General features: G+C 46.5%; 1 protein-coding gene across 4 annotated transcripts in view; it reads left to right on the top strand.

The window, feature by feature from the left end:
* RBM6 (RNA binding motif protein 6) overlaps positions 1-14,850 on the top strand; it is a 99,349-nt gene extending 84,499 nt beyond the window's left edge. For all 4 annotated transcript variants that reach the window (XM_017868029.1, XM_017868030.1, XM_017868031.1 and 1 more), the window contains 6 exons: positions 2,959-3,054; positions 4,444-4,704; positions 6,860-6,934; positions 9,403-9,500; positions 12,508-12,637; positions 14,609-14,850. In XM_017868029.1, the coding sequence (XP_017723518.1) occupies positions 2,959-3,054; positions 4,444-4,704; positions 6,860-6,934; positions 9,403-9,500; positions 12,508-12,637; positions 14,609-14,734 (786 nt within the window). In that variant the 3' untranslated portion in view covers positions 14,735-14,850. The remainder of the gene's footprint in view (positions 1-2,958; positions 3,055-4,443; positions 4,705-6,859; positions 6,935-9,402; positions 9,501-12,507; positions 12,638-14,608) is intronic.
* Positions 14,851-18,599: the final 3,749 nt, after the last annotated feature.

The raw sequence follows: 18,599 nt of genomic DNA, 5'->3' as shown, positions 1-18,599 counted from the left end.
TTTTTGAGACGGAGTCGCTCTGTCACCCAGGCTGGAGTGCAATGGCGCAATCTCGGCTCACTGCAACCTCCGCCTCCTGGGCTCAAGGGATTCTCCTGCCTCAGCCTCCTGAGTAGCTGGGATATCAGGCGCTGCCACCACGCCCAGCTAATTTTTGTATTTTTAGTAGAGATGGGGTTTCACCACGTTGGTCAGGCTGGTCTTAGACTCCTGACCTCGTGATCTGCCCGCCTCAGCCTACCAAAGTGTTGGGATTACAGGCATGAGCCACCGCGCCCGGCCTTTTTTTTCCCCTTCTAACACTGTTAGTTGTTCAGAGATACAGAAAAGAGGAGAGAGAGTACGTGTGTGTGTGTGTGTGTGTGTGTGTTTTGAGACGGAGTCTCACTCTATTGCCCAGGCCGGAGTGCAGTGGCCGAATCTCGGCTCACTGCAAGCTCCGCCTCCCGGGTTTATGCCATTCTCCTGCCTCAGCCTCCCGAGTAGCTGCGACTGCAGGCGCCCGCCACCACGCCTGGCTAGTTTTTTGTATTTTTTTTAGTAGAGACGGGGTTTCTCCGTGTTAGCCAGGATGGTCTCAATCTCCTGACCTCGTGATCTACCCGTCTCGGCCTCCCAAAGTGCTGGGATTACAGGTTTGAGCCACCGCGCCCGGCCAACTCTAAGTTCTTAAACACACAGCCGGGCCAACTCTAAGTTAACTCTTAAACACACACGGCCCGGCCAACTCTAAGTTCTTAAACACACACGGCCGGGCGTGGTGGCTCAAGCCTGTAATCCCAGCACTTTGGGAGGCCGAGATGGGCGGATCACGTGGTCAGGAGATCGAGACCATCCTGGCTAACACGGTGAAACCCCGTCTCTACTAAAAATACAAAAAACTAGCTGGGCGAGGTGGCAGGCGCCTGCAGTCCCAGCTACTCAGGAGGCTGAGGCAGGAGAATAGCCTGAACCCGGGAGGTGGGGCTTGTAGTGAGCTGAGATCTGGCCACTGCACTCTAGCCTGGGCGACAGAGCAAGACTCCGTCTCAAAAAAAAAAAAAAAGGGGGGAACTTAGAGTCAAGCCAGGCGCAGTGGCTCACGCCTGTAATCTCAGCACTTTGGGAGGCCAAGGTGGGTGGATCACGAGGTCAGGAGATCGAGACCATCCTGTGAATGGTGAAACCCCGTCTCTACTAAAAATACAAAAATTTAGCCGTGCGTGGTGGCGGGCTACTCGGGAGGCTGAGGCCGGAGAATGGCATGAACCCTGGAGGCGGAGCTTGCAGTGAGCCGAGATCGCGCCACTGCACTCCAGCATGGGCGACAGACCGAGACTCTGTCTCAAAAAAAAAAAGAATTTAGAGTCATACTGGTTTAATATTTGGACTCTGCTTCAGCCTCTTTCAAACTGTATTCTTAATCATTTGTAAAATTAAGATATTAAAGCTTACATAGGATCGTAGTAAAGTCTGAAGAAGACAGTGTTTATATATACATGCTTCATCTGATCTGACATACAGTAATCATGCAATACATACTAATGTTTTATTTTATTTTATTTCATTTCATTTCATTTCATTTTAATTTTTTGAGCCAGAGTCTCTCTCTGTCACCCAGGCTGGAAAGGAGTGGCATGATTTCGGCTCACTGCAACCTCCGCCTCCCAGGTTCCAGCAGTTCTCCTGCCTCAGCCTCCCAAGTAGCTGGGATTACAGGCCAACACCACCACGCCCAGCTAATTTTTGTATATTTACTAGAAACAGCGTTTCACCATGTTGGCCAGGCTCCCCTTGAACTCCTGACCTCAAGTGATCCGCCCACCTTAGCCTCCCAAAGTGCTGGGATTATGGACATGAGCCACTGCACCTACTGATGTCTTTATTTCAAATTCACTATAGCAGTGTTACCGATATTTCCGTAATGTTGAATTAGGAGGTTTGGAAAGTCAGCCTAATTTCAACAGGGTTAACTCTTAATCAGTTCTGTTTTTGTTTTTTTTGAGACAAAGTCTCACTCTGTTGCCCAGGCTGGAGTGCAGTGGCGCCATCTTGGCTCACTGCAACCTCTGCCTCTTGGGTTCAAGCAATTTTCTTGCCTCAACCTCCTCAATAGCTGGGATGACAGGCACCCGCCACCACGCCTGGCTAATTTTGTATTTTTAGTAGAGACGGGGTTTCACTGTTGTTGGCCAGTCCAGTCTCGAACTCCTGACTTTAGGTAATCCACCCACCCTGGCCTCCCAAAGTGCTGGGATTACAGGTATGAGCCACCACACCCAGTCTTAATCAGTTTTTAGTTTTTTGTTTTTTTGTTTTTTTGTTTTTTTTTCTGAGACGGAGTTTTGCTCTTGTTACCCAGGCTGGAGTGTAATGCCACTATATTGGCTCACTGTAACCTCCACCTCCCGGGTTCAAGCGATTCCTCTGCCTCAGCCTCCTGAATAGCTGGGATTATAGGTGTGTGCCACCACACCCAGGTAATTTTTGTATTTTTAGTAGAGACTAGGTTTCACTATGTTGACCAGGCTGATCTCGAACTCCTGACCTCAGTGATCCACCCACCTTGGCCTCCCAAAGTGCTGGGATTACAGGTGTGAGCCACTGTATCCGGCCCTTATCAGTTTTTTTTTTTTTTTTTTTTGAGAGGGAGTCTCGCTCTGTCGCCCAGGCTGGAGTGCAGTGGCACAGTCTCGGCTCACTGCAAGCTCCGCCTCCCAGGTTCATTCTCCTGCCTCAGCCTCCCGAGTAGCTGGGATTACAGGCACCAGCCACCATGCCCAGCTAATTTTTTGTATTTTTAGTAGAGACGGGGTTTCACTGCATTAGCCAGGATGGTCTCAATCTCCTGACCTTGTGATCCATCTGCCTTGGCCTCCCAGAGCGCTGGGATTATAGGCTTGAGCCACTGTGCCCATCCCAGCCTTTATCAGTTATTATGAGTGAATATCATGTGAGAGTTACCTCTGGTTTGGTCAGTTTCAGGAAAATGCCAGTGAAGGGAAGGCCCCTGCAGAAGACGTCTTTAAGAAGCCCCTGCCTCCTACTGTGAAGAAGGAAGAGAGTCCCCCTCCAGTAAGACCAACATTGATCTCCTGGACCTAGGGCTGGGGCTGGGGCTGGTTCTGAGTGGGAAAGGAAGTGCAAAGGCTGATGCCTTCCTCTGGTGTTGGTTTTTTACCTCACTATGTCTACTGAATAAGGATTCCCATTTCTTTTGAGTACAAGCATGATATAAAGTTTTCTATCTGCTAATGGGGGTATTACTGGAGAACCAGAGGCAGTTATCTGCCCTGTTTCTCTCTACCCTGTGCCATTCTTACCAGACGAGATGCCTAGCCCTTTTTATCATCTTGTTCTTGTCAGTTCTCTAAATCACCAAGGAAACCCATTTTTTCAGCCTCAATCTTTCCTGCCTTTTGGCGTCACTTAGATATGCAGTGCATGCGTGCTCATTTTTTATAGTTTCTGTGTGGACAGAGTGAATGATGCTAATATTGGTGCCCTTTTTTTTTTTTTTTGAGACGGACTCTTGCTCAGTTGCCCAGGCTGGATGGAGTGCAGTGGCCGGATCTCAGCTCACTGCAAGCTCCGCCTCCCGGGCTTACACCATTCTCCTGCCTCAGCCTCCCAAGTAGCTGGGACTACAGGCGTCCGTCACCACTCCCGGCTAGTTTTTTGTATTTTTTTAGTAGAGACGGGGTTTCACAGTGTTAGCCAGGATGGTCTCGATCTCCTGACCTCGTGATCCGCCCGTCTCGGCCTCCCATAGTGCTGGGATTACAGGCTTGAGCCACTGCACCCAGCCTTGGTGCCAATTTTTTAGATGCCTTCAAGCAATAGTCTCAATCTAATCACCAGTGATTCTGATTGAATGCAGGTATATAACAATAGTGACCATGCATTATTTAACAGTTTTTATAAGGTACTCTTTTCCTGCTCCACATTATTAATTCAGCTCATTGTAGCATCTATCTTAACCATGCTTTGCCTTTACCATAGGAGCCGGATCTGTCTACCCAAGTGCCTATCAGTGCAATTGCTTTTAGTTTACTTCCTAAATCCTCTTTGCTAGAGTCTTGATGAACATCATCTTTTCTTCCCTCCATGAGTTACAGTAATTTGGAGGTATTTATCTCTTTCTCTTTGTAATTTGTAACCTTTTACTATTTTCTATGCTTATTCTCCTTTCTCTTCCTTCTCCCCACATTCTTTTGCTAGAGTCACTTCTAAAGGAATTTCTCTTGTTTATTCTCAGTGAGCAAGGAGCAAAGCCAAGCTCTGGCCATGTTGCTTCCATCTGGGAAATGAGCAGCATGGCTAGTGAGTTTATTTTGAACCCAATTCATTATTCCAACTGAGAGAGAACAAAGAAATGAGATGCCCATATCAGAATATCAAAAAAAAAATGGACTGTGAAATATAGGTTGTATTTGGTATTGATCACTGGCCTTCTCCTTCCAGCCTAAAATGGTAAACCCACTGATCGGGCTCTTGGGTGAATATGGAGGAGACAGTGACTATGAGGAGGAAGAAGAGGAAGAACAGACCCCTCCCCCACAGCCCCGCATAGCACAGCCCCAGAAGCGTGAAGAGCTCCCCAAGAAGGAGAATGAAGAAGACAAACTCACTGACTGGAATAAACTGGCTTGTCTGCTCTGCAGAAGGCAGTTTCCCAATAAAGAAGTTCTGATCAAACACCAGCAGCTGTCAGACCTGCACAAGGTATTAGGGGAAGGAGCTATGACTCTTGGCCAGGCTTGGTGGCTCATGCCTGTAATCCTAGCACTTTGGGAGACCGAGGCGGGTGTATTGCCTGAGCTCAGGAGTACAAGACCAGTCTGGGCAACATGGTGAAACCCCCTTTGTACTAAAATACAAAAAATTAGCCAGGCGTGGTAGTGTGTGCCTATAGTCCCAGCCACTCGAGAGGCTGAGACAGGAGAATTGCTAGAACCTGGGAGGCAGAGGTTGCAGTGAGCCGAGATCGTGCCACTGCCCTCCCAGCCTGGGTGACAGAGCGAGACTCTGTCTCTTAAAAAAAAAAAAAAACAACTGTTGACTCTTATTATTGATGGGGATTATAGGGAATAAAGAAGATTATATAGGCCGGGCGTAGTGGCTTACACCTGTAATCCCAGCACTTTGGGAGGCCGAGGCAGATAGATCACTTGAGATCAGGAGTTTGAGACCAGCCTGGCCAACATGGTGAAACTGTCTCTACTAAAAATACAAAAATTACCTGGATGTGGTGGCGCATGCCTGTAATCCCAAGTACTTGGGAGGCTGAGGCAGGAGAATCGCTTGAACCTGGGAGGCAGAGTGTGCAGTGAACCGAGATCACACCACTGTACTCCAGCCTGGGGGACAGACCAAGACTCTATCTCAAAAAAGAAAAAAAAGAAGCAGCAGCAATACAATCCTTCCTCAGCGTGTATCAGCCCCAGTTCCTATCATTGAAACAGTCCATTTCAAGAATGAATTGCTCTGGATTAAGGTTATGCCTACACTCAAAGAACTTCCATATGTAGCCCCAAGCCAAGCATTATGTCTGTGGCTAGGGTGCCAAATATGGAGGATGGGTAGGAAGAGAAAGGGTTGTAGATTAAGACATTACTTGCTGGGTTTCTCATCTTAGCTCTGTCATTAACGTTACAGTTGGACCTCAGATAAGCCCCTTTTCTTCTTTGGTCCTTGTAACTTCATCTGGTTCTGTCCAGCTCTGACAGTGTATAGTTTTCACCATAGGTGAGTCAAATTCTGCCATTTCTTCATGTAGTGAATATTGTTATGAGCCACAGCACAACATCTATACTTGGGATGTTAAACTGACATACATTGGTATTCCCCTACAGTATTCCCTTTTATATGAACTGACCAAGGATCCAAATTACGGGCAAATAAAGTCCCTAAATGGACTCACATTCTCAGAGCAATTTGTTTCACACCCCTTCTCTAGTAGACGTTGCAAGAGCAGATGATGGGACTAGATTTAGACTTTATCTGAACACAGAGCTCAAAGTTTTACGTAGCTAAAAACTGAGAAGCTCTAGTTTTGGTAATGGGTACACTACTTTTCCCACCCATCTCTGTGGAGGCTTTGCAAAGATAGGACTCTGAAAAGCTCCTCGTTGCTAATCCCTGGAACAGACTACCTCCCAAGTCCCTTTGACCCGAAATTGTGAATCGTCAGAGTGACATATTGAAATTTCACCCATCTGGTGTAAATACTAATAAATGACTAAAGAGATAAAAAGTAATCGTTAGGAAAGAGGAGCCACAGGTCTGGTGAATTCACAAACTGAACTGGTCATAGGACAGTGGAAAGTAGGCTGTAGTACTTTTCCTTTCCTTAGGGTCGTCTGCTACAAAGAACCACCACTTCGTGTAAGAGCTGCTTTGGACTCCTTAAGTTTCATGCATATGCCTGAGGGCTTGTGTAGTAGAGCCATGCATGAGAGATTTTCAACTCTCAGAGCAGTCTCTTGGAGTCCTGGGGCTCCTTTTCATGTTTTTCTGGGGGCTTAAAGAATGACTCATGTCTGGGAATGGTATGTATGGCAGAGTATGTGGGAATTTAGTTTTCTTCACTGGTATGCCCACATCCTCTCTTCCATGATTTTCAACTTAGATAAAGAGATACTTGTTTCCCACATCTTGGAGATAAGTAAAATGATATTCCCTCTTATGCCATACCACATAACTAATCTGCATGACAAGACCAGTTAGGGATTGTTACTTGCAGGGTACAGTGATCATTTAGTAAATCTGGTCAATCAAAAGAGCTACAATCCAAAAGCAACTATTGGGAAAGGCCTAGAAACATTTCTAGGACCATTGTTTCTTAGACCTATACTCATAGAATTGCCTCTCTTCTCAGCAAAACCTGGAAATCCACCGGAAGATAAAACAGTCTGAGCAGGAGCTAGCCTATCTGGAAAGGAGAGAACGAGAGGTAAACTTTGGTGATCTGTTACTCCCTTGAGTCTCAGCTCTTTTTGCTTTCTGATATAGACTTCATAGGCTATGCTGATCCCTCCTTATAAGAAGATGGAAAACAAAAGCAACTTCAAAAGATAGTGTATACATTTGCCAAATTATTAGTACAATCAAAATAGGTGCTTTTTATTATTTGTAAGTTTCTACTTCAATAAAGTTGATACTTTTTTTTTTTTTTTTTTTTTTTTTTTTTTTTTTTTTTTGAGACGGAGTCTTGCTCTGCCGCCCAGGCTGGAGTGCAGTGGCCGGCTCTCAGCTCACTGCAAGCTCCGCCTCCCGGGTTGACGCCATTCTCCTGTCTCAGCCTCCCGAGTAGCTGGGACTACAGGCGCCCACCTCGTCGCCCGGCTGTTTTTTTGTATTTTTTAGTAGAGACGGGGTTTCACTGTATTAGCCAGGATGGTCTCGATCTCCTGACCTCGTGATCCGCCCGTCTCGGCCTCCCAAAGTGCTGGGATTACAGGCTTGAGCCACCGCGCCCGGCCTAAGTTGATACCTTTTTAAAAGGTGGCGTTAGGGTCTCCAGATAGATAGCAGTCCTCTTTCCTGCTCAGCTTTTAAATTAATTGAGTTAATGAACAAGTGTTGAATAGGGCTGCTGAAATAGCATCTTTTACTATTAAAGGCTAAGCTGGAGGAAGTAGCTTAGTGTCAGGGTCAAATGGACTTGTTACCTCAACCACACAGGGTGACTTACCCAGTCATAGGCTTCACTGGCCTCTCTCATGATGGTTAAGAACCCACCCACCTGTGGGTCAGGCACGGTGGCTCATGCCTGTAATCCCAGTACTTGGGGGGCTGAGACCGGTGGACCACTTGAGCTCACAAGTTTGAAACCAGCCTGGACTGGCCTCTCTCATGATGGTTAAGAACCCACCCACCTGTGGGTCAGGCACGGTGGCTCATGCCTGTAATCCCAGTACTTGGGGGGCTGAGACCGGTGGACCACTTGAGCTCACAAGTTTGAAACCAGCCTGGACAACAAGGCGAAACCTTATCTCTACAAAAAAATATAAAAATTAGGCAAATGTAGGCCGGGCGCGGTGGGTCCACGCCTTTAATCCCAGCACTTTGGGGGGCCGAGGCGGGCGGATCACGAGGTCAGGAGATCGAGACCATCCTGGCTAACACAGTGAAACCCCGTCTCTACTAAAAATACAAAAAAGTTAGCCGGGCGCGGTGGTGGGCGCCTGTAGTCCCAGCTGCTCGGGAGGCTGAGGCAGGAGAAGGGCATGAACCCAGGAGGCGGAGCTTGCAGTGAGCCAAGATCGCGCCACTGCACTCCAGCCAGGGTGACAGAGCGAGACTCCGTCTTAAAAAAAAAAAAAAAGAAAAAATTAGGCAGATGTAGTGGTGTGTGCCTGTAGTCCCAGCTACTTGGGAGGCTGAGGGAGGATGGCATGCGCTGGGAGGCAGAGGTTGCAGTGAGCTGAGATTGTGCCACTGCACTCCAACCTGGGTCATAGAGCCAGACCTTGTCTCCAAAAAAAAGAACAAAAAGGAATCCACCTGTGGAGAGCCAGGCACAGTGGCACATACATGTAACCCCAGCAGTTTAGGAGGCTGAGGTGGGAGAATTGCTTGAGCCCAAGAGTTCCAGGCTGCAGTGAGCTATGATCACACCCCTGTACTCCAGCCTGGGTCACAGAATAAGTCCCCATCTCAAAAACAAACAAAAGAATCCACCTATGGAGGACTGTTAGAGATAGTGAATTCACAAACTGAACTGGCCATAGGACAGTGGAAAGCAGATTGTAGTACTTTTCCTTTCCTTAAGGTAGTCTACTGCAAAGAACCACCTCTCCATGTAAGAGCTGCTTTGGACTCCTTAAGTTTTATATATATGCCCGAGGGCTTGTGTAGTGGAGGGCTTGTGTACTTTCCCCTGCTTCTCAGAAGGGGAAAAGAGCGGAACCAAGCATGCCAACTTATTCTTTCCAAATTTTTAAGTCAGGAAGTCACTGCTTTGTCTAGAAGAATGTGTAAAGGAGTGAGAGATTCCAGGAGTTACCAAGTGGGCTACCTTCACTTTAAAAGAAATAACAGGGCTGGGCGCGGTGGCTCACACCTGTAATCCCAGCACTTTGGGAGGCCGAGGCGGGTGGATCATGAGGTCAGGAGTCTGAGACCAGCCTGGCTAACATAGTGAAACGCCATCTCTACTAAAAATACAAAAATTAGCCGGGCATTGTGGCATGCACCTGTAGTCCAAGCTACTTGGGAGGCTGAGGCAGGAGAATCGCTTGAACCTGGGAGGCAGAGGTTGCAGTGAGCTGAGATGATGCCAGTGCACTCCAGCCTGGGCAACAGAGTGAGACTCCGTCTCAAGAAAAAAAAAAAAAGAAATAACATTAATGGGGTAAAATTTCCCCACTCCCCAATTCCCTCAGGTGGAAATATCAGGTCTCTTCTGCTTACCAACAGGGAAAGTTTAAAGAAAGAGGAAATGATCGCAGGGAAAAGCTCCAGTCTTTTGACTCTCCAGAAAGGAAACGGATTAAATACTCCAGGGAATCTGACAGGTAAGCCAGGAACTCTTCATTCAGCCTAGGCCTCAAGGCCTAATGATAAAACCACCTCTTCCTTCAACTGTACTGCTGTTTTCTGTCTCAGGGAGATGATGTTATCAGTAAATTCTGTCTGAACTGCTAGAACATGAGGTCCACGCCATCCTTTTGACTGTCTGTCTTTATATGGGGAATGTGCATGGAAGGTTGGCTGACAGCTTCACCTTCCCAAAGTCAGGGCTGGAGTAGCCATGATTGGGAACCCTTTCCATCTTCATCAGTAATACTGCACCCTCTTTATGGGCCTGATAAGAATGTCACACTCTTGGGCTTTTTCTCTAGGGAACCTCCATTCTCACACATAGGTGCTAAATAAATGGTTGGCTGCTGATGGAGATATATGATATCTAGTTTCCTATACTTGTTTTTAGTCAGCTAGTTCCCAAGTTGCAAGCCCAGAGTTACACAGAATTTGTTGATAACCCACTGTTTACAGGTACTAAGTGCAAGAAATACTCAGGTGGACAAGACATAGATTATCCTTGACTGAACACAGAATAGACAAGACTTAGGTGATGGTGCGTCTCATAGGGCAGACACAGAAATCAGTGGGGAAGGGAAGGGCATTTCAGGGAATTTCATCCACCAGGGATACAAGAACTTATGATGTGTTTGAGAAGTTGCAAATAGCTTGATGGTCCTGAACACTGCAGGTATATTGTTGAGTGACAGTAGATAAGCCAGGTCCAAAAGATGCAGGCTAGTTCATGAAGTTTAAACACCTTGAACACCATGCTAAGGCTTTATCTTAAAGTCAGTGGAAGGTCATGGAATAATTTTAAGCAGGGTATTGACCTAGCTTTGCATTTTGGAGAGATTACTAATTATGTGGAAGATGAGTTTATAGAGAGACTAATGCATTATGCAAATTCTTTTTTTTTTTTTTTTTTTTTTTTTTTTTTTTTTTTTTTTTTTTTTTTGAGACGGAGTCTCGCTCTGTCACCCAGGCTGGAGTGCAGTGGCCGGATCTCAGCTCACTGCAAGCTCCGCCTCCCGGGTTTAAGCCATTCTCCTGCCTCAGCCTCCCGAGTAGCTGGGACTACAGGTGCCCGCCATCTCGCCCGGCTAGTTTTTTGTATTTTTTAGTAGAGACGGGGTTTCACTGTGTAGACCAGGATGGTCTCGATCTCCTGACCTCGTGATCCACCCGTCTCGGCCTCCCAAAGTGCTGGGATTACAGGCTTGAGCCACCGCGCCCGGCCGCATTATGCAAATTCTATAGTAATTCAAGTGAGAGATCATGATTGCCTGAGTGAAAGTCATGAGTCTAGAAAGGAGAGTGGCCTATAATCCCAACACAGAGAAGCTGAGGAAGGAGGATCTCTTGAGCCCAGGAGTTCAAGGCCAGCCTGGGCAACATAGGGAGAAGGGAGACCCTGCCTCTATTTTAAAAAAGAAAAGAAAAGGAGTGTGGATTAGAGAGGGTTTTCAGATCCACTAGTCTTTGTGATCACCTGGGGAAAGAGAGAAGTCACTGATGGCGCTCAGGTCTCTGGTCTCTGGATAGCCAGGAGGAGAAGGGACAGTAAAGGCCTTGAAAAGGAAAAATGGGGGCCGGGCGTGGTGGCTTACACCTATAATCCCAGTACTTTGGGAGGCTGAGGCGAGTGGATCACGAGGTCAGGAGTTCAAGACCAGCCTGGCCAAGATGGTGAAACCCCTTCTCTACTAAAAATACAAAAATTAGCCAAGCACGGTGGCAGGTGCCTGTAATCCCAGCTACTCAGGAGGCTGGGGCAGGAGAACCACTTGAACCCGGGAGGCAGAGGTTGCAGTGAGCCAAGATCGTGCCACTGCCCTCTAGCCTGGGTGACAGAGCAAGACTCTGTCTCAAAAAAAAAAAAAAAAAAAAAAAGGGAAAGGAAAAATGGAAAATGGGGCCAGGTGTGGTGGCTCATGCCTGTAATCCCACCACTTTGGGAGGCCAAGGCAGGTGAATCACTTAAGGTCAGGAGTTCGAGACCAGCCTGGCCAACATGGTGAAACCCTGTGTCTACCAAAAATATAAAAAAATTAGCCAGGCGTGGTGGTGGGTACCTATAATCCCAGCTACTCGGGAGGCTGAGGCAGGAGAATCACTTGAATACGGTTCTCAAAAAAAAAAAAAGAAAGAAAAGGAAAAGTGGGAAACAAGTGGATACATGAGCAGGAGGAACGGGAGATGACTGACAGCAAGGCCCCTGAGGAGGCTGGACAGGGTCTGGGGCTCTGGCATTCCAGCTTATTTGATCCAACCCACAATAAGAGATGTATTTTTGTATCGTGGCCCAATAATAAAGTGTGTGTGTGCACAACTGAAGAAGTTTTCATCTAAAATACTTTCTTACTATGTACAGTGAAGCCTGATATTTTTATTCAAGTCTAGTCTTCATTTTTATGAGTTGTTACAGTGGGACCATTTAGTGTGACATTCCATTGGGTCATTCTCTGCAGTTTGAAATACAGTGGATTAGGACTAGGTGAAGGAGTCAGCCATCAGGAGGAAGGACACCTTGGCCTTGAGTCGTCTGGGACAAGGCTTAGGTGGGGTGCAGAAAGAGACCCTTCTTTATTCTCAGCACCTTTCATACCACATTCTCCTGGCTCTTCTCCTTCCCAGTTACCTTTTCTGCTCCTCTTCCTTTTCTGGGTAAATCCAGGTGTTCTCTAGAACTCTTCTCTCAGTGCTTCTTTAGTCTTGCTGCTTTACCCTCTTGACCTGGATCAGGAATTTGAGTCCAGCCTGGCCAATATGGTGAAACCCTGTCTCTACTGAAAAAAAAAAAAATTAAAAATTAGCCGGGTGTGGTGGCAGGCACCTGTATTCCCAGCTAATCGGGAGGCTGAGGCAGGGGAATCACCTAAATCTGGGAGGCAGAGTTTGCAGTAAGCTGAATTCGAGCCATTGCACTCCAGCCTTGGCAAAAAGAGTGAAACTCCGTCTCAAAAAAAAAGGAAGTGATGGTGTCTACTTCTTTTGCAGTGATCGTAAACTTGTTGATAAAGAAGATACCGACACTAGCAGCAAAGGAGGCTGTGTCCAACAGGCTACTGGCTGGAGGAAAGGGGCAGGCCTGGGATATGGCCATCCTGGATTGGCTCCATCAGAGGAGGTAAAATGGTTTCCATCTTTTGGGGGGTGACATGAACCTGGAATGTAATTAACTTTCACTTTCTGACCTAGAGTGGTGTCTTTGTCATATTGCTGGGCTTTCTGTACTGCTGGGATAGGCCATGAGAGTTGAACACTTCAGTCTTAAATATTGGATTATAGCTTGGTAGGCTGGGCCCTTTGCAGTTTGGAGTTAGGAAGAGGAGGAAGGAGTTGGAATGGATTTCATCATACTCTTACACAGAGTAAATAGTAGAGCAGTATCTGAGGCAGTTTGAGACTGAAGAATCATTTGGTCAGAAAAACCAGGGTATCAGCAATGAAAGGTAGAGAGGCATCTCTGAGAGAGACTGTCAGCGGAAGTCTTTGGTGGCTAAAATTTAAGGAGCACGTAGTTCTGGTTCCCATGAAGGACTTTGCCCCTCATATTTCAAGAGCCTCTAGAGAAGGTGATAAGAGGGAACATTACCCATTTTGTGTTGGCTTGGTTCTCCTCTGAAAATGCCAACTATAAGAGATTGGCTTATTTTTCTCCGACTGAGTTTCTCATATCTCTGGTATTGAAGGCTGAATCTTGCAATCATAGCATCACCACCGACTTTATTCATCTTGGGTATTTGTTTAATAATACAAGATTCTTTTTTTTTTTTTTTTTTTTTCCGAGATGGAGTCTTGCTCTGTTGTCCAGGCTGGAATGCAGTGGTGCGATCTCAGTTCACTGCAAACTCCACCTCCCAGGTTCAAGCAATTCTCCCACCCCAGCCTCCTGAGTAGCTGGGATTACAGGTGTGTGCCATCATACCCAGTTAATTTTTGTATTTTTAGTAGAGACAGAGTTTCGCCATGTTGGCCAGGCCTCAAGTGATCCGCCCACTTCGGCCTCCCAAAGTGTTGGGATTACAGGCGTGAGCCGCTGTGCCCGGCCAAAAGATTATTTAAAAAATCCTGGCCAGGCGCGGTGGCTCAAGCCTGTAATCCCAGCACTTTGGGAGGCCGAGATGGGCCGATCATGAGATCAGGAGATCGAGACCATCCTGGCTAACATGGTGAAACCCTGTCTCTACTAAAAAATACAAAAAACTAGCCAGGCGAGGTGGTGGGCGTCTGTAGTCCCAGCTACTTGGGAGGCTGAGACAGGAGAATGGCGTAAACCCGGGAGGCAGAGCTTGCAGTGAGCTGAGATCTGGCACTGCACTCCAGCCCGGGCGACAGAGCGAGACTCCGTCCCAAAAAAAAAAAAAATCCTGCCAGGGTCCGGGCGTAGTGGCTCATGCCTGTAATCCCAGCACTTTGGGAGGCCGAGGCAGTCACAAGTTCAAGACCAGCTTGATCAATATGATGAAACCCCTGTCTCTACTAAAAATACAAAAATTAGCCGGGCATGGTGGCACACGCCTGTAGTCCCAGCTACTCAGGAGGCTGAGGCAGAAGAATCGCTTGGACTGGGGAGGCAGTGGTTGCAGTGAGCCAAGATCGTGATTGTGCCACTGCACTCTGGCCTGGGTGGCAGAGCAAGACTCTGTCTCAAAAAAAAAATTATCCTGCCAGGCGTGGTGGCTCATGTCTGTAATCCCAACCCTTTGGGAGGCCGAGGTGAGCAGATCACTTGAGGCCAGGAGTTTGAGATCAGCCTGGCCAACGTGGCGAAACCCTGTCTCTACTAAAAATACAAAAATTAGCCGGGTACGATGGCAGGCACCTGTAGTCCCAGCCACTCAGAGGCTGAGGCACAACAATTGCTTAAACCTGGGAGGCAGACTTGCAGTGAGCCCAGATCACACCACTGCACTCTAGCCTGGGTGACAGAGCATGACTCTTATCTAAAAAAAAAAAAAAAAAATATATATATATATATATATATGTATCTCCTATATACTCCTCCATACTTGTCCAGAAATGCCTGTGTTCAAAGACCAGCACTGAGGCTAATTAATCTATAGGGCCCACTTTATAGTTTGTCTTTGTTTTACAGGCTGAAGGCCGGATGAGGGGCCCCAGTGTTGGAGCCCCAGGAAGAACCAGCAAAAGACAGTCCAATGAGACTTATCGAGATGCTGTTCGAAGAGTCATGTTTGCTCGGTATAAAGAACTCGATTAAGAATGGAGACAAGTTCCATGGGACACAACCTCCTTCTTGTTTTGTTTGTCTCTCCTTTTCTTTTGTTACTGTTCTTGCTGCTAGAACTTTTTTAAATAAACTTTTTTTCAATGTGATTATCTTTTTGTTAATTTTTTTTCTCCAGAGATGGGTGGGAATGGAGCTACTGGTAGGAGGGAGAGAGTGCCTTGGTTCAGGCCCATTTTAAGTTATGCTGAAGTAGCAACTAGTGCTGCATTAAACCTTAGAATACTGCCTACTGTCAGTATAAGTAAGTGGGTTGCAATGACCTTTGAACCGTAGCTTGTGTGAATGCTGTCAGACCATACAATTTATTTTCTTAATCTAATCAGCGAATATAGCATTTCATTATTTGTTTCTTTTATTTTTTAGTAACTGCTTAAGCTGAACATATTCCATGTTGGTTTACTACTCATTAGATCTTCAAAATTCTTCTGATTCCCTGTTATGGTAGAGTTGGGGGAGGGTGAGAACTCTTTTTCTGAGTGCCTGCAGAGTACTCCATGCTTCACACTTTATGATTAAAAGTTGGCATAGTAAGGATCACCATTCCTCTCCAGGCACTGCCCAGCTCTTCTTCTCTCCATTGCTAAAATTCTCCAAAGAGGTATCTGCCCTCTCTCAAATCTTTCTCAATTTCCCCATCATCACCTCTACCATTTTCCAGTATTTGCTTCAAAAATGAGTTTTGTTTTGTTTTCCTTTTTTGAGACAGAGTCTTATTTTGTGTCCCAGGCTGGAGAGCAGTGGCATGATCACCACTTACTGTAGCCTCAACCTCCCTGACTCAAGTGATCTGCCTGCCTTGGCCTTCCAAAGTTTTGGGATTACAGGCATGAGCGACAGGGCCCAGCTCAAAAGTGAGCCTTTAAAAAAAAATTATTTGTGGTTAAAAGGACTAGAGGCCAGGCACATTGGCTCAAGCCTATAGTCCCAGCACTTTGGGAAGCCGAGGTGGGTGGATCACCTGAGGTCAGGAATTCAAGACCAGCTTGGCCAACATGGTGAAACCCTGTCTCTACTAAAAATATAAAAATTAGCCAGACATGAGGGTGGGCGCCTGTAATCCCAGCTACTGAGGAGGCTTAGGCAGGAGAATCACTTCCAGGAGGTGGAGGTTGCAGTGAGCTGAGATCATGCCACTGTACTTTAGCCTGGGCAACAAGAGCAAGAGTTCATCTCAAAATAAAATAAAAGGACTATATAAGGCCAGGTGCAGTGGGTGGCTCACTCCTGTAATCCCAGCACTTTGGGAGGCCAAGGCAGGCAGATCACTTGAGGTCAGGAGTTTGAGATCAGCCTGGCCAACATGGTGAAACCCTGTCTCTACTAAAAATACAAAAACTGGCTGGGCATGGTGGTGCATACCTGTAATCCCAGCTACTCAGGAAGCCAAGGCAAGAGAATCACTTGAGCCTGGGAGGAGGTTGCAGTGAGCCGAGATTATGTCACTGCACTCCATCCTGGACGACAGAGTGAGACTCTGTCTCAGAAAAAAAAAGGACTATGTAACCTATAAGCCTATTTTTGTTTTGTTTTAAATTTTGCTGTATTTCTTTGGCTATGAGAGCCTATTATAACTTTTAAAAATCCTGGCATGGTGGCTTATGCCTATAATCCCAGCACTTTCAGAGGCTGAGGTGAGAGGATCACTTGAGCCCAAGAGGTTGAGGCTGCAATGAGTGCAGTGATCACACCACTGCACTCTAACCTGGGCAATGGAGTGAGGCCCTGTCTCAGAAAAATAAAATTCCTCAGGGTTACATATCACAGTACTAAAAATTTCACTTTGCACATATCTCAAGGGAAGAATGTTTCTTAGGAAGAGAACTGAGACCACCATCTTGATGGCATAAGGCAGGTCAGATCATCTTTAGCTGTATTGCCCTGGTGAGAAAGCAGCAATAGGCAATCTGTAAACAAGTGGTTGTGGCTGTGTTTCAATAAAACTTTATTCACAAAGACAGTATTGGCCTGTGAGTTTTAGTTTGCCAACCCCTTGGTTGTATGGTCTGTATACATAAGGCTGGACCAAGGAGGGCTGAAATATACTCTGTTAAAGGTGGGTGGGGCGGAGGGTTTGGGAGAGATGGGTAGTGAGGAGTGGGAGATGTTAGGGAGAATATACTAAGAAGAAAACTTCAGGCAGGGCGCGGTGGCTCACGCCTGTAATCCCAGCACTTTGGGAGGCCCAGGAGGGCGGATCACGAGGTCAGCAGATTGAGACCATCCTGGCTAACATGGTGAAACCCCATCTCTACTAAAAATATAAAAAATTAGCCAGGCTTGGTGGCGGGTGCCTGTAGTCCCAGCTACTTGGGAGGCTGAGGCAGGAGAATGGTGTGAACCTGGGAGGCAGAGCTTGCAGTGAGCCGAGATTGTGCCACTGCACTCCAGCCTGGGCAACAGAGCAAGACTCCGTCCAAAAAAAAAAAAAAACATCAACAGGAATAGTAAATCTGAATTTATTTGTCATGCTGTATCCAGATCTAATTGTTCTCTTTAATAAATCTTTATTCATCCAAAATGGAAAACAAAATCAGGAGCACATTAGCTTAGAAATTGAGAGCCCCATGTTCTGGGCCTTGGTACTACTAGTGCTGCATTACTACATAAGATGGGCCATTTGAATCTATCAGCACTAGACAAGTGCACTTTAAAAACCCTTCTGATCTAACGATGGTCTGCAGATTCATCTGTGAAGTAACTCATTACATCCTGTCTGAGTAGGTCAAAACTCTTTGGAAGCTGGTCTAGTTTTGTCCTGAACTGGCCAGACCAGGTTTTCCTTCTAACCCTATGTCACCCAACTGGACCTGTCATGAGCTATGGAACACATTAAATGCTTCACTATTGAAGTTGTTAACATAGGCAGCATCCAATTAAGTGTTGGTATCTGTTTTGGAAGCTTAGTCTACATGTCACTGGGGATTACAGCAAGACTGATGTTGGCCTCTGTGCCCATATAACTCAGTCCACTGGGAAAAATGGACATTGAGCAATTACTGACACAATGAGACCCTCAAGGGAGAAATACAGTAAGCTATGGGGACAGCATGACAGACTTGTTTTTTTGGTGGTTTTTTTTTTTGAGACGGAGTCTTGCTCTGTTGCCAGGCTGCATTGCATTGACGCAATCTCAGCTCACTGCAGCCTCCGCCTTCCAGATTGAAGCGATTCTTCTGCCTCAGCCTCCCGAATAGCTGGGACTACAGGTGCATGCCACCACGCCTACTAATTTTTGTATTTTTAGTAGAGACAGGGTTTCACCATGTTGGCCAAGACGGTCTCAATCTCTTGACCTCGTGATGTGCCTGCCTCAGCCTTCCAAAGTGCTGGGATTACAGGCGTGAGCCACCGCGCCTGGCCTTTTTGTTTTGTTTTTTTTTTTCTTTTCTTTTTTTTGAGATGCAGTTTTCACTCTTGTTGCCCAGGCTGGAGTGCAATGGCATGATCTTGGCTCACTGCAGCCTCCACCTCCCATGTTCAAGCAATTGTCTTGCCTTAACCTCCCTAGTAGGTGGGATTACAGGCACCCACCACCATGCGTGACTAATTTTTGTATTTTTAGCAGAGATGGGGTTTCACCATGTTGACCAGGCTGGTCTTGAACTTCTGACCTTAGGGTGATCCGCCTACCTTGGCATCCCAAAGTGCTGGGATTACAACATCTTCCCTGGAGTAAGTGTTTTAAGCTCAGACCTAGTTTGGCCCATGGCCTAGGTTTGTTTGCTCTTCCTAGTTTAACTTTTCCTTTGTGGTGGAGATTTTGCTTTTGGAAATAAGGTCTGAATTTTTTTTTTTTTTTTTTTTTTTTGAGGCGGAGTCTCGCTCTATCGCCCGG

Source organism: Rhinopithecus bieti, unplaced genomic scaffold (genome assembly GCF_001698545.2).
Source record: "Rhinopithecus bieti isolate Rb0 unplaced genomic scaffold, ASM169854v2 scaffold_3875, whole genome shotgun sequence".
NCBI classification, from domain to species: domain Eukaryota; kingdom Metazoa; phylum Chordata; class Mammalia; order Primates; family Cercopithecidae; genus Rhinopithecus; species Rhinopithecus bieti.
The sequence above is the reverse complement of the archived record's forward strand: the minus strand, read 5'-3'. Positions and strand labels throughout refer to the sequence as shown.